Source organism: Sciurus vulgaris, assembly GCF_902686455.1.
Source record: "Sciurus vulgaris genome assembly, chromosome: 5".
In the NCBI taxonomy this organism is placed as follows: domain Eukaryota; kingdom Metazoa; phylum Chordata; class Mammalia; order Rodentia; family Sciuridae; genus Sciurus; species Sciurus vulgaris.
In genome coordinates, this window is record NC_136465.1 from 117,843,723 (window position 1) to 117,860,324 (window position 16,602).

Below are 16,602 nucleotides of genomic sequence, written 5' to 3' on the forward strand. Positions count from 1 at the left end.
TTGACTCATTCTTTATAAGTATGAAATTCTTCTTATTATTCCAAAATGAAGCATTGAGACTTAGAGTGTATAATTTCCATTAAATCATATAGCTAGCAAATAGGAATACACTCTCAGGCTATCTACATCTAAAGTCTGTTCCCTTAAATAAAATACTACAAGTCTGCATTCATTTAAAAATATGGAGATACAGTTAGAAATTTTCTGCTTTCAATCAATGGAAAATAAATGGCTTAATTAAAACAAAACATCCTAAACATTTTATATGAATTTTAACTTGTCAAATTGCAAAATATACCTCAGTATATTCTATTTAACCTGACTGAAAGTCAGGCTGTTTAGTATTGAATCAATGCTGAGATTTGGGAATCTTCTCCTGCTCTATGTCCAACTTACCTCTGGTTTTCACTCAATTTCAGAAACACCCAGAATGATGGAATAATAAAAAATTAGCCAATACCTCTGTTGTAATCCAGGAAACCAGTATTTCTAAAAATATTTCCTCTTTCTTCCACTGAACTAGTCTGCTTGTTTTAAATTGTAGGATTTGTATCACTTAGTCATTTGTGATAGTGTCAATATTTTCATCATATTTTTCCATTTTATCCCAAGCAGATATATTTCTTTTATTATAAATTTTGAGAAGAAGCAAAAATGTAAAACAGAAACAGTATCAGAAGAGCTTTAAAATGGTTTGGCATGGTTTGTATATAAATTTATTGTAGCACAAGCTACTTAATATTTCTATCTATTTTCTCTGTCATTGGCTCAGGGGACCAATTCAGTGAATGAAAATTGCCAGAAGAAATGTAAAAAAAAAAAAAACCCAAAGGAATGTAAACAATAGATATTACTATCAAAGTTCTGAAAGGAAGATTGGGGGACAGTGTTCAATGAGACCAAGAAAAAATAATAACAAGCAAATAACAGCACTACTTGTAGATATTTTTCCTTTGAAATCATTTTCTGGGATGAAGATAGCAACCAAATACAGAATCTTAATTTCTAATGCAGAATTCTACCCAATAATTCATGACAATTTTCAAACTGAGAATCTACTACATTTTACTGAAAGCCTCTATTATTTCCATTGTTAGTCTGCCTTCCTTGAATAATTTCTACTACCATAATACTGCTCACATTTTGAATATTTTTTCATGCCCATTCACTTGTTCAACGGCACTGGCAGTTGAAGAGTTTGCTGTTTTGACAGAATGATGTTGTAATTTTTATGTCAAGTAAAATATCTAGAAGTAGTATCATCCTTGATAGAACTAGCATCATATAATCATGCCCAAATGAGGTATAGCGATGGAGAAAAGCCAATAATTTGTTCAGATTCTTAGTAAAAAACAATGCAAAATATAAAAATAGAGCAAAGGCTAGTGTTTTTGTTTGTTTTTGTTTGATTTTAGGCTATAATATGAGCAACTATTGCACAATGATCTCATTCAAGTTACTCAACTTATTTAAGCATCAATTTATCCATTTATAAAAAATACATAACTATATCTATTTTGACATACAGCTGTGAGGATTAAATAAGATATGATACTGGACATAACTAGTCCAAAAGAAGGCATGAAATAGTTATTTTTTAAAGAAATTTCAATCAGACTTGCAGGATGCCTAAGAGCCTTGGTGGTTACCTAAACATTCATCTTTATTTTTGAAGAACATATATATGGATAAACAAGGGGAACATATAAAACTACATAGAATACATACTTTAACCAAAACAAGGAAGTAGAGAATTTTGAATTATTTTTAAGTGGGAAAAAATATCTGAGCTCCTCTGATTCCAGGAAGAATTGGATAGATACTACAAATAGCATGCAAAATAGTTTGTGGCAGACACTAAATAATTTCATGGTTCATTTAATTTTGTAAAGGAAACTACTTGGTAGTGATACAGAATCTTTAAAGGGTAGGCAAGACAGTAGAATGAAACAGACATTATTACCTCATGTACATATGTGTCTGCATGACCGATGTGATCCTACAATATGTACAGTCAGAAAAATGAGAAATTATACTGCATTCATGCATGATCCATCAAAATGTGTAAGTGCATTCTACTGTCATGTACAACTACCTAGAACAAATTTTAAAAATTTTAAAATAGTTTATTGAAACACCAATAGAGTGTAAAATATTTTCATTATTAAGAATTACTAGCAGCTGGGACGCGGTGGCACAGGCCTGTAATCCCAGTGGCTCAGGATGCTCGGATAGCAGGATTGTGAGTTCAAAGACAGTTTCAGTCAAAGCAAGGCACTAAGCAACTCAGTGAGACACTGTCTCTAAATAAAATAAAAAGGACTGGGGTTGTGGCTCAGTGTTGGAGTGCCCCTGAGTTCAAGCCCTGGTCCCCACCCCCCAAAAAGAGAATGACTAGAAAAGCGATTTAAGATTTATAGCCATTGTTGTTTTAGTCAGAAATGTAAATCAGTGATTACATGGAACCTACAGAGAGCTTTAAAGGGAGACACAACATAATCACTTGCAGGTTAAAAGAAAGCTGAAGCCAAGGAGCTCAGAACTGCAGGCAAATGTGGTTTGGTATAGAAGGATAGAGGAGAAGTAAACTTTGATTTTCTGGTTGAATCTTCACAGTGGCACGCATTCAGGTCAATACATACTTTCATTTACTTCTGTAAAATACTACCTTATGAACCAAGTGTTTGAAGCTTTGTTTTACTTGCTGGTTCCTCAAAGTGTAAATAAAAGGGTTCAACATGGGAGCATAGTAGTGTTGAGGATAGCCACTCCTTTGGTCAGTGATGCTCTTTCTTTGCTGAGGGCTTGACATACATGAATATGCAGCTTCCATAAGAGATGGAGATGACAATCATGTGAGAGGAACAGGTAGAGAAGCCTTTTTCCTCTGACTGGCAGATGGGATTCTCAGAATGGTGCTAATGATGCACATGTAGGACAGAATCACCAAGGCTAAGGTGAAGAGAAGAGTAACAAAGGCAAAGTAAAAGCCAATCATCTCTAAAAGCCACGTATCTGAGCAGGAGAGTTGCCTCAAATTTGTTTATCCTTTCAGAAAACCAACCCTTTCAATTCATTGATACTTTGGTAAATTTTATTCTGTTTCAATGATTTTGGCTCTGATTTTAATTATTTCCTATCATCTACTGATTTTAATGTTAGTTACTTATTCTTTTCGTAGGGTCATGAGGTGTAATGTTATATCATTTTTTTGGTATCTTTCCAGTTTCTAAATGTAGGGACTCAGTCCTATAAATTTTTCTCTTAGAACTACCTTCAATGTTATCATAGGAAGATGATTTTTATTTTCTGCAATTTTGGTATGATTTCTAATGCTTGAGACTTATTTCTAATGCCTACTTCTCCTTTAATTGAATATTCTTCTAGTGCAATTCTTCACTATTTTGGTTTTCAGTTTTCTTTTTCATCTCTTCTGTATGAAATATCTCATTGAGTATGTTTGTAGTGTAGGCCTAGTTTATGAAAACTCTTAGTTTCTGCTTAGCATGGAAAATTTGAATTTCAACTTCAATTTTGAAGGAAAGTTTTGCTGAATATATTAATCTTCATTGGTGACCATTTCTTTTAGGGCTTGGTATATATATTCCAAGTCTTCTTGACTTTTAGTGTCTGGGTTGAGAAATCAGTTCAAATCCAAGTGGATTTATCTCTATGTGTGACCTGCTGGTTTTCTCTTGTGGCTTTTAAAATTCTATCCTTATTCTTATATTAGGCATTTTCATTATAATGTGTCTTGAAGAAGACGTCTTTTAAGCTTGCCTATTTGAGTTCTATATGCTTCTTATATTGAATTGCCATCTTGCTCCTAAAATTTGGAAATCAGTGAATCTCACCATTGTGTGTAGCCACAAGAAATTAATTAAAAAATACCTAGAGGTAAATGACAGAAAGATTAGTGGAGGAAAGTGAGCAGGGAGTGGGGATAGAGAAGGGGAAGAAGAGGTACTGGGGTCTGAACTAGAACATGATCTATTTCATATTTTATAATTATGTCAAAATGGATTTTACTGTCATCTATAACTAAAAATGTCCAATAAAAAGAAAAAATATGCAATTCTTTACTATGTATTTTGAAGCCTTCATCTACCCCAGTGATTCTTAAAATTGATCTCTTCATATTATCCCAGATTTCTTGAATATTCTGGTTATGGTCTCAACATTTTATTTATTATTGACTTTATTTCCAAGATTATATACTTTGTTTTGAAGGCCTGAAAATCTGTCTTCAAAGTGTCTAATCTATTGGTGATTCTTCTTATTGAATTTTTATTTGACTTTTTTGAATCTTTTATTTCTAGGATTTTCATTGGCTCTTTTCAAAGTCTCTATTTCTTTATTGAAATGATATTTCACTTCCTGTATTTTTTCTCTAAGTTCACTCCTTACATCTACTTTTAACTTACTTGAACATTTTAGCTATGAACTTTTAAAACTATTTCTCTGACATTTTCTTCTCTCTGATTTCAATGGAATCAATTATTGAACTGATGTGGGCTGTTTAGGTGGTTTGCTTTTGTCTCTTTCTTTTTCATACTGCTTATGTCTACCCTTCTGTTGGGATGGTTATAGATTCTTAATTTATGCAAGAAACTTTGGTGAACTTCTTTCTTTTAAGAGCCTCAGATTGGACAAGTCCCAGGCACTAATACTTTTATTCAATGTGTATACTCTGCTTTTCCTAGTATCTGCACCACATTGACAGAAGACACTAAACCCTTAAGAGCAAAGTCACATACTAATTAAGCTTGGGAAAAACAAACACTTGTTGATAGTGTTCTACATAGTTCCGCTAATCCATATATAAACTTCCACTAATGTTCTGGAATTAGGCTAAAAAGTTAGTTATTGAAGATACTAAAATTGCTATTATATAGGGACTGAAAAGATATGTCTTTGAATAAGAGGTAGATTGTGTAGCCATAAAGTATGCTATTTTATGACATTATTCATGGCTCCCATAGTATTTTGTGCTTTTAGAAGATAAGATTAGGAATCAAGGTGTTAAACTCTTTTTATCTGTGATAATTTTAAGCATAGATAAAAGTTGCAAAAATAGTACAGAGTTCCTGTATATATTTCAATCAACTTCCACTAAGTGAAAAGTCTAATTATCAGTTAAGAAATTAACATTGATGCAATACTATTAACAAAAATATAAACTTTATTTAAATTTCATTGATAGTTTGTTAATATTTATTTATTTTTTCATCTGATATTTTCAATCTTGTATCTTTTTTAACTTTTGTATTTCTTCTTCAAAAAGTGTCTGATTTTTGGCAACTTTTGATTGAATAACACCTAACATGTTACTACCCTAATGTGTATCCACAGGATCCTCTGCAAGTTGATTTTGTAACTCTGCTATCTTCTGTTCATATATCATTTTTCTGCCAGACTCAATTGCCATTAAGTTGAATCAAATTTCACCTTTACTGTACTTTTGTTTTCTTTTTTTCTATGACTGGCTGTACTGAGCTGATCCAGTCATCTTGATTGCATACACCTAAATTAATTAGTTCTTTTCATAATCCATCTAATTCATAACAGGAACATAAATGACAAAATGAAAAGCATCTCGGTCTTTGGCTGATGTCTTTGTATCAAATTCAAACATTTGCTGTCTGGTAAAACTGTGGTATAGTTGTTGAATCACATCCCAATTGCTCAGGGTCAAACCCTTTATAGCTGCGTCAAAACTTTGTGAAAATTCTTTAAGCTCTGATAATATCGCTCCAAAATGGACATCAAATGGCTTGAGTAGCACATTCATTGTTAACTATCTGCTTTGAAAAAATGTCATGTCAAGTCTGGCATCCTGAAGAATAGAGCCTGCAGATTCTTTGGAAAGAAAAATTAAACCATGAACTGGCTTTAATTTTCAAAATTTTCAAACTCTAGACGCCTTGTTTCTTCTACTTGGGTTCCTTGCAACTGAATCCTTTGATGAACTTGATGAAGACTCAGGGCACTTTCCATGAGGTACCACTGCTGGCCTTGCTGGTCATGGCTGTCCAACCCCCCCGACCTCCAGTTCTCTGCAGCCCCTGCACCAGCTGCCACCTGCCACAGATCTCAACAAACCCGCCTTAGAGCTCCTCTGGCAGACTAATTCTTGGAACAGTTTGACATCATCTAAGAATTTAGGGTTGTTAAGACTTTTTTTCAAGTAAACCTAGGGGCTCATTTAATTCTTTCAACAATTTTATGAGGTATGTATAATTAATATTCTCCATTAGTCAGAGGTATTATACTTTAGGTATATTAAATAACTCCAAAAATTATATACAGATAAGAGAGAGAACTGAAAATGTAATGCTTATCAAGAAAAATGAAATGCATTTGATCAAATCATGCCATAAATGTAAGATATGGAAAATGACAAACCCCATAATAATGTGGCCTGGAAAGAGGGATGGAGGAAGAAGGCAACACATTGATAACATTGATCCTTTCCCAATACATCCTTTCCTAGTGACAGGACAATTCCTGGAAAGGAAGCAACATCATCCAGTGACAAGAAAATCCCTGGAGAGGAGATATCCATCAAGTCAAGTCTCTGACAGGGCACCAAAGCATTGACCCTTCCCCAAATAAATCCTTTTCCAGTGACAGTACCATGGAACCCTGAAGGGAACAAGGTAAGCACTGAACACAGATCCCAGACTCTCCATTCTTCCCAAGTAAAAACATTGCCCAGTAAAAACAAATTTCAAATTCTCACAAACCTGTTTTCTGAGTGCCCAAACTGACATAGCTCTATCAATAATTAAGTCACCTCTCAGTGTAACCTATATAAGCACAGATTCTCCCTTTGGCCAGTGGCTCATTTTCCATCAGGAAAGTACCTTCACCAGAAGCAGGACTCCATTGCTGAATAAAGACTCTGGTGGTCCATGAAGTTTGCACCCAGCTTGGTCATTTTGTGCTAACAATAATAAGCATGTACAAAATACCACCACGAAATCCATCATTCTGTACCAATAAAAATCTTACACATGAAAAGATGAGTGAAATTATGATAAATTGGTTCTGGAGAACAGAGTGAGAGTCTAGACATTACTTCAGAGTTTTTAGTAGTATGGTCAAGAAATAACATCTCCTGTGATAATATTCTACATACTCTATTTTGTATTATGCAAACCATAAGCAATATAATTTTATGAATTCTCTTAGAAGATAAATAGTGTTATTTGTAATTCATAGCAAATGAACAAAGTGAAATGGATGTAGAGAATTCAATATTTCAGAGATTATAGCTTGCAATTATGGGATACGTCTACTTTTCTAACATCAAATCAGATTCATGAATTTACAATACACTGACTTGCATTTGAAATAATGTATTAGAAGTTTCTGATAAGTACCAAAATTGTTAAAGAACTTTCCATTATGATTATTTAGGTCGTATTTAATTATTTAGGTCATAATTAATTTGGGGATATTGTGATGAAAAAGGGTGATTTTGCCCTAAATGTTCTAAAATTCTCATGGGGAGAAATAGTCCAGGCAATGCTATCATTGACAATGATAGGAGGTTGGATTTTTTACTGTTTGCCCTATCAGAATTATGATCAATTCCACAATCATTACTAAATGTGAGCTCCTTTTAGTCCTAAGTCTATGATAATCTTGTCTTCTTTTGCTGTCACTTTAGTTTTCATTCTTATCATTGTATTTTGTGTTATAAAGAATTACATTATTTCCTGATTTAAAAGATTTGTAAGTCAATTATCTGTCTTTCACTATGGAATTGTTAAAGACTTTAGCAGAACACCAATGGTAAATACCTCTTGCAGAAAAGGCAAAAGAAAATAGAATGAAAAGAAAGCTCAGGAAACCAAGTGATAAATAAATGGCCAAGTGATGTTAGAAAAATAAAGTTCTCTTTGCCCAGAATATCCATTTCATCACGTTTGTATTTACTGGTACTGCCTCCTGGATAATGCAGATGTTGTGAATAATCCCCTTTTACCTTGATATTGATCTAGTACTTGATACATTTTTAGAAAAATTAATTCTACAGAAAAATATCTAACATTTTAAGTAGAGTGGAGTGGAGATGGTATTATCTTATTTACCTAAAGGGCTGGCACACTCTTGCAATCCTGTTTTTTTAAAAATATATTTTGAATAATGTCTAAATTTTCACAATCACTTAAAATTTGAAGAACATAGAAGATTCTGATTCTGATTATAGAATATTGTTAACATCCATATGTAGATGTTCAGGTAGAAAAAGTGTATGCATCACTTATTTTATTCTTTATAAGACATTAACTCAGATTGTTTAACATGTATTATTTCATAGTCATCCTCTTTGGTGCGTGGACTTAAATTGAAAAAACATAAAAGTTTCCTGGATATAAATTGAGCAACACTTGAAATAGTGTTGAAATGACCTAGAAATCTAGGGTATAGTGGTTGATATAACTTTTTTCCCCCAAATACACCTAGGGGAATAATATATATGGACTGAGTAGAAGATGAATTCATGATTCATGATATGGGTGAAAGCCATAGACAGTTATTGGGAAAAGTTTTGAGACTAGAGGACTTTATAATCTTATTCTCATTTTATATTCAGAAAACTCTGGGATTTATTTTCTGATTTAAGTTCATGCACAAAGAGGAAAACTGTGCAAAACATACATATTAAATAATCTGAGATAATATCTTGTAATTTTATTTTCCAAGATAAACTCTAAAGGAAATTTTATAAATCTTCTTTTTATAAAGAAAATAATTCACTTTTTTATTTACCAGGTGCATTTTTAAAATTGATATGACTTTTTAACATTTTATTATTTATCATAAAATAAATTTAATATAATTAATTTTGTTAGGTGGAATGTGTACCTATCATCCACCTTCAACACATGAATTTTTTATGATTATTTTAAAGCTTGCTAACTGTGATATTATTAAATGACTCAGAACTAATGTTGGGAGACCCGTGGTAAAATTGAGTAGAAAATTAATGAAATATTTTTATGTATAATTTCAGTTGAAGGTATTAAAAATATGTAGTTTTTCAGTTATTTGTGGGTAAATATATTTTGCTCTTGATATGGTAGTAATTATGGGGTGTTTCAAAGATGTGATACAATTTTTAAAAATGGTTTCCCAAAGATGTTCTTAGGCTCACCTTGATCTCATTCATTCATTTCAGTTTAATTTCTATTATTGTTTATTGAGGCTTAAATTTTGCAATGCAATGCCATGATTATTGTAGAAAGTGGTATCAGTAATCAATAAATCAATGAATAGAAGACAGGACTTAAAAACATTCATTTTTATCTGATCACTTAATTTTTAACAACGGTGTTAAAGTACTCAAACAGGAAAGGAGAGTCTTTGACAAAAGGAGGCAGGATAGTGGAGCTAAATATCCTCTTGGAAAAAAAGAATCATGAGTCCTCTATCACAAAAATGACTTTGAGTTGAATCACAGACATAAGTGATAGCTAAAAAAATATAAACCTTTTCCAGAAAACATTGATGAAGATCTTTGTGATTTGGGAGTAGCCAAAGTAGCTTTCTCTGGTCTTAGAAAGCATTAGCCATAGAAGATCCAGAATTAGGGTTCATCAAAATTAAAAGTTTGTCATTGAAAGATGCCTTTACCAAGAGTAAATTGTATAGAATGACATCTTTAAAATAACTTTATATATTTAGGTTTATAGGTGTAAGGATTTTTTTCTTAGATTGAATTCTTATAAAATCCATGATAGGGTTGTCTATAGTTAAAGAATGGTTTATCTGCTTCTTATTTGATGATTGAAAATGCATTGTGACACTTCATTGTTTTTTCTGCTTGTGAATAAAGAAGTATGACTTGTTAAAAAAAAGGAATTAGTCTACCACATAATAATACTGAAAAACTTTATTTCACCTTCTGCTATTATCCTCTTACTACTTATTATAATTATTATTAATATTAACATTCATTTTATTACCAAGCAAGAATGAAAATTTTTGAAGTCCACATCTATCCTGACCCTCTTTCCATCAAGCTAAATGCCCTTTGTCTGATCCAAAGCAAACTACTTCTATTTAAAATGATAGTCAAAGGATTTTCTCCTTTGCCCAAATACATTTGAATAAAATATTTGAAATATCAGAAATTTCTGAAGAAATATTTAGCTTTACCAAAATTTTTAAGTATAATAGGGAGAAATTTTAACAAGGAAATGGGAAAAAACAAACCTAACAACTGTATATGAAGGAAGAAAGTTTTGAGAGGTTATGTATAACAGAAAACATTTACAAGAACTTTATTTTCTAGCATCACTAATGCTTTCATTTACCAGAGAGAAGCATAACTTTTTGGATGGTGTCCTTAAAGGCTTGCTTCACTTGCTGATTTCTCAGAGTGTATATAAATGGATTCATCATGGGAGCAACAGAGGTATTGAGAATAGCGACTCCTTTGGTCAATGATGCTCTTTCTTTTGCAGAGGGATTAGCATACATGAATATGCAACTTCCATATGAGATGGAAATGACAATCATGTGAGAGGAGCATGTAGAAAATGCCTTTTTTCTCTGGCTGGCAGACGGGAGTTTCAAAATTGTCCGAATGATGAACATGTAGGATAGAATTATTAATGCCAAAGTGAAAAGCAGAATCACTATTGCAGAATAAAATCCAATCACTTCTAGGAGCCAGGTATCTGAGCAGGATAATTGCAATAGGGGGAAATAGTCACAAGCAAAGTGATCAATAACATTGGAGCCACAGTAATCTAACTGGAGAAAAAGAATAACTGGTGGGAAGATATTTAAGAATCCTGCCAGCCAAGCACAAAAGACAAGCAATATGCAGACTCTCTTGTTCATGATGGTGGTATAATGTAGGGGTTTGCAAATGGCTACATAGCGATCATAGGACATGGCTGTTAGAATGTAAAACTCAGTTATACCCATGAAGATGAAGAAAAACAACTGAGCTGTGCAATTATTATATGAAATTGTTTTGTCCTTAGTAATAATTGTGCCCAGAAATCTAGGGATACAGACAGTTGTAAAGGTGATTTCTAATACAGAGAAGTTCCTGAGGAAGAAATACATAGGAGTCTGTAGATGCGAGTCCACCAATGTGAGAGTAATGATTGTCAAATTTCCAGTAACACTCAATATATATGTGATAATTAAAAAGAGAAAAATCACAATCTGAAGCTCTGGGTCATCTGATAGCCCTAGTAGAATGAATTCTGTAGGTATAGTGTGGTTTTTCATTGTCAATCCTTTTTTCCTCCCCTGTAGAACATGAAGTGTATGTTCCCCTATAATGAAAAATATTAGCATGAGATTGAAGACGGATGAAACACTTTAAAAATATTCATAAAATATGAGTGTTATGTTTAATAAAATAAAACCTTTTGTTCACCAGTAACTCCCTCCCATTCCCATTCTATCTTACATCCTAATAACTTGTATTACCAGAAGTCAAATATTGCTCTCTCTGCATTGAAAAATACACTGCTACAGGCCATGGACAAAAGGTTCTGGTGATAATACTGAAATAGAAGCTATTTTCTTATTTTATTTCTTTGAAATCAAGTTTCTAATTAAGTACAAAAATATTTACTTTATAAAAACCATGAAAATATGGTAGTTAATTTTTCCTTTCCACAATATTTCAAAACTAGTCTAGAATAAAGCATAATCAAATAAGAGTTTGAAAGTCTTCAAAGTTTATTTAGGCTTACCTTCAGATAGTATATTTGAGAACTTGGGCCCATGTAGTTTAGGAATTTTCACAGGTTTAACAACCAGTCACGGTAATCATCTTCTCACTTTAAAAACTACATGTTTTTTCATGGAAATGTGTTAGCATCCTCTCCTGAATTTCCAACTTCAAGGTCTGGCTAATACAATTACCCTCCTTGCCTCATTTACTTCTCTAATAAAAAGACAAAAAGCACAAGAAAGGGAAACTTCTTTTGCCTAGAAATTTTCATTCATAAAATGCATGATTCAATCATTTTTACAATATTGCTGTAGCTAATGAGAAATTGGATGACCAAAATACATTTACTGGGAAGAAGATGTTCTTTCAGATAGAGAATGCCCTGTTAAAATCCTGTCTCCATCACAGTATAACATTTAAACATAGGGAAAAATGATAAAAAGGACAATCCAGGCCTGTTGCTGTGTTTTGCCTTGGGACCCCATTTATGGTATTTCCATAGGTAAGTTTGTTATTCTCTAACATAACACATATTCCATTCCATTTTTACATTTCACAATGCAATTTGCACATACAATTGTAGATTTAAAACCCTTTTAATACTGAAAATTAAAAAATAATTGAAGATTAGCAAGCTTATTTTGGTATTTCTTGATGATTGAGTCTGAAATTCTACTATCTGGGATGTGGTGACTTAACCTGTTCGTGGATCTGTAAAATTTCGCTCACTTTAATTAGAGACCAGTAATATTTGACCAACAAGATTATTAATTCTTTGTACAGTAAACTTGTTGGAACATTTTATAATATTACAATCAATCCTGCTACTCTCTCTCTCACAAGATCCGTGTGTAAACAGTTAAGTTTAGGTTGAATAAAATATTCTTCCACTTGTCCCTTTGTAGATAATATAAAATACTTACTGAAACCTTTTTCTTTGCATTTACGTGAATGTTTTAAATAAATATTTTGCAAACCTATAGTTCTACAAGCACATAATATTTTCCTTAGACTTCAAAGAATGTTACATTTTCCCACCAATGCCAATTTGAACAATATAAAATAAGGACTATTTCAATCTATGCATGTTACACAAGTGGAGTTGAACTTATTTTTATCTGTCTCTTATTACCTTGGGAATTCATTAAGTAAACAAAGAGTGCCAAGAAAAGTAATCATTAAAAAATACTGGTGAATTGACATTGGTCTTTTTATTAGTATTGATAAGGAAGCATAAAATGTATTGATGCTAGTGAAGCAAGTATATAAATAACATGTGATATTGGGTGTATAAAATTTTGATTCAGAATTTGATTTTCCTATGGTTGTTTGAATTCTTACTTTTTTCTTTGAGAAATTCTGGTCCTATCTTCAGGAGCATTAGCATATTGTATCCCTTGAATTTTGGCAACTCAGTCAAATCTTCCTCACAATAACGCAGGGAGAAATGGAAAACACTGCTTGAGTTTCTTGTCTGACTTAAGTGTCCTCGGAAATGGCCAATGTTAAGGATCTATGATGAGTATATCCCTCTATCGTCACTTACATTTAGGGAGGTCCTTCCTATGCCCATAATTAATGTCATAGCAATATTTGCTAAAAGCTGCATTTACTTCCCTTCACAGTATCATATACTTCCATTAAACTGTTGCTTATACATATGACATCCTCTTACGGCAAGAATAGTTATGAACCAAGAAAATAAATGTTTAGAAATCTGGTATTTAAATTTATCTATTTAAAATTTTTCCACATTGAGAGATAAAAATTTTATGACTAGAAAAGTAAAATATTCACATAGAATATGTAACATACATTTTCTATTTAGCAGTTTCTTCTTATTTTCATATATACAAATATACAAAGCATGTGTGTATTTAATTCCAGAAGTGTGATCACTGATGGATTGGAAGATGACAGTAAATGAAAGTGGGACAGAAGAGAGAAAATAGGGAAGGATGAGTAAGCCACTAGTTAACTCATAGAAAAATACAATGGCATTGAGTTGGGTTGAATTTATAATTGATATGCGTTATAATAGGCATTGAAATTACTGATGAAACATTCTTATGTAGAAATAATAAAAACTATTTTCTACTTATGAAAACTATATTCCATGGCCTTTGTTTTTAAATAAAAATAGGTATTATTTTTCTATTTTTCTCCCTAAACCCCTTAACAATAATAAATATAGCAATAATTGTTTGAGATTTATTGATTATCAGGCATTGACTAAATATTTTGCTTATCTCATTTTTTTCTAAACAGAACAAAAACCATATGAGGCAACTTATATTCATGTAAAAGCTTGAGGAAGAAAGAAGTTAAGAAGTTAGTTAAGTATCCAATCTCCATCATTTGTGTATCTATCAGCAGTATAACCTTATGGATATTTTTTAGAGGAAAAATAAGATGAATCTCTAACAGACAAAGCCTAGCATTTTATTTAAATACCATATTATATATGCTTCACTAAAATATTTTCTCAAAATATTAAATATTGAATGGCTTGCCTCTCTTCTTCCATAACCACGTGCTCATTTTATTTCTATCTTTATTCTTTATTTTTAGTTTCTATTACCTAAACTAATAGGTTTTTTCTCCTTACCTACTAATATTTCACTTTTAATTTTGACTGATCTATATGTGTTACATGTCTATCCCACATCTAAAAGACACTTACTTCAGTAATATGCCCACTTATCTCCAAGGTATTCTGGGGATGATTAGTGACTATGTTTTAAGTCAATGAAACATAGTTCAGTTATGAGGTCCCACATTTCTTTGAAAGGGGGAGTGGAATTTTGTGAACAGCAGAGCAAGATGGTGGAATAGGACTCTATCCATCACTGCTCTATAATTTGTAGAAATATACTCACATGAAATTAATTTCACAGCAGCTAAGTCAACCAGGTGAAACGTTAACAGAACCTAGTTATAGTACAATAATAAAAATTGACATATCAAAAAGGATAGGACTGATAGTTTTATATTATCTCTGTCACCCCTTCCCCAACCCCAGGCAGCACAATGTGGAGAGAAACAACCATCTACTTGGGGAAAGGAGAGGGGAATGAGCATAGGAATTGGCCTTAGACCCCATTCCAGACCCACCACAACAAACACAGCACCAGGCAGACTGTTGACTTGGCCATTGATTGAAGATTATACCCATGGACTGAGCTTCTAGACTCACCCTGGCACAAGAGAAGCCCACAAATCCCTTGAGATGTACTCAAGTTCTGGTTCTCAGAACCACCAGACACTGCAGTGGACTTGAATCTCTTGGATGAGAGACCATAGCAGTTATCAGGTCTCCCAGCACTGCACCAGGCTCAATGGTCACAGCATTACATTCCAGTGTTGAGTTACTCTTGTCAGCCCAAGATTACATGGCCACAGGATTACAGCCAGGTTGCCAGCTGTGGCAATCCTGTGGCAATGGCTGTAGTGTTTATTGGCTTAGGGTTAACGCCAGTCTACCCAGAATCTCCGAATAAGCTTACTTTTGAAAGATGTTCTTTAACAAAGTGAGATTGAAAGGGCTAGAACAAATGCATACATTTTTATAAGTAGACATCGATGCACAATCACAAGAATTAAGAACAATTAAGGAAGCATTATGTCACCAAGTGAATAAATGACACCAATAACTGACTCTAAAGGGATAGAGATGCATAAATTACTTAACAAAGAATTCAAAACAGCTGTTTCAAAGAAGCTCAGTGAATTTTAAGTGAATACAGAGAAACAATTCTGAGGTTATTAGACAATTTAACGCAGAGACTGAAATAACAGGAAAATCAAATAATCTTGAAAACTACAATGGAAAAAATGCAATACAGAACATTAATGTCAGAACTGATCAAGAAGAGAAGCTGTCTGAAACTGAAAGAAGAGAGAATTGATTTTCAAATAAATTCGTTTAAGAGAAGAAATATGTTTGGAGAAGAAACTAAAAATATGAATAAAGGTCATGGAATTTATGGAACAGTGACAAAAGAGAAGAAATGTTTGAGTCATTAGCATTGAAGAGGGAATAGAAAAGGTAGATTGGTAGAAAGATTATCTCAGAAAATGACAGCAGAAAACTTTACGAACCTGGAGAATGGTATGAATATCCAGGGATGGGTGGGGGGTAAAGGTCTCCAATAAGGATCAACTCAAATAAGACTATCCCAGGACATATGGTAATCAAACTATCAAAGGTGAAAGGTAAAGAGAGGATCTTGAAAGCAGCAAGAGAAATGCAGCAAATAATATAAATGGGAAATTAAGTACAACTATAGAGCCCTCTCAGTGAAATCTTATAAGGCGGAGGGGGATTTTGAATCCAAAGAGGTGAAACAAAAGAAAACAACCGCAGTAACAAAAAACTCCTGCCAACCAATAATATTGTATCCAGTAAAATTGTCTTCAGAAATAAAGGCAAGATAAAATTTCCTGGAAAAATGGAAGTTGCCATGTATTTTCTTTTATTTTTAAAATTAAATGCATTTTGAAACATACAACAAAATAAAAATTACACATGATAATAGAGTGCCATGGAATGTTTCAATACATGTGTGCATTGCATAAATGACTCAGTTGGATTCCTCACAGAATGAGTTTGGGCAGAATGAGAGCCATGCAGGTTGTAATGTTCTCGTGGAACCCTCGAAATTCCAAGCCCAGGGCCTGAGAGCTTACGGAAGGTTTGGTGGGTCTTCCTCTCAAAACTAATAAGGGGTGTAGCATGTATTGCACCAGGTTCACACTCACTTCAGAGCTTTAACAGGTTGTGTACCAGTGGCAGAGCAAGTGATGAAGCTCTTGTGGGCTCCTAGATGCCTGGAGCAGAGGGGGGGATCACACTTGAACCCAAGTTCTGCACTAGGACCATGGGAACC

The 16,602-nt window shown here is 33.1% G+C and overlaps 1 protein-coding gene and 1 pseudogene across 2 annotated transcripts; both read right to left on the minus strand.

The window, feature by feature from the left end:
* Window positions 1-5,226: 5,226 nt before the first annotated feature.
* On the minus strand, window positions 5,227-6,989 carry LOC306661097 (ubiquitin carboxyl-terminal hydrolase isozyme L5-like; annotated as a pseudogene). The gene is made up of 2 exons: window positions 6,867-6,989; window positions 5,227-5,969 (listed from the first exon to the last, which is right to left on the minus strand). The product of its transcript is annotated as a ubiquitin carboxyl-terminal hydrolase isozyme L5-like (transcript).
* Window positions 6,990-10,320: 3,331 nt separating this feature from the next.
* On the minus strand, window positions 10,321-11,259 carry LOC306662406 (olfactory receptor 6C3-like; the record flags this gene model as incomplete). The annotated part of the gene is made up of 1 exon (XM_079142058.1): window positions 10,321-11,259. One exon carries the CDS (start codon window positions 11,257-11,259, stop codon window positions 10,321-10,323), a length of 939 nt encoding a protein of 312 aa, XP_078998184.1.
* Between the last annotated feature and the right edge of the window lie 5,343 nt (window positions 11,260-16,602).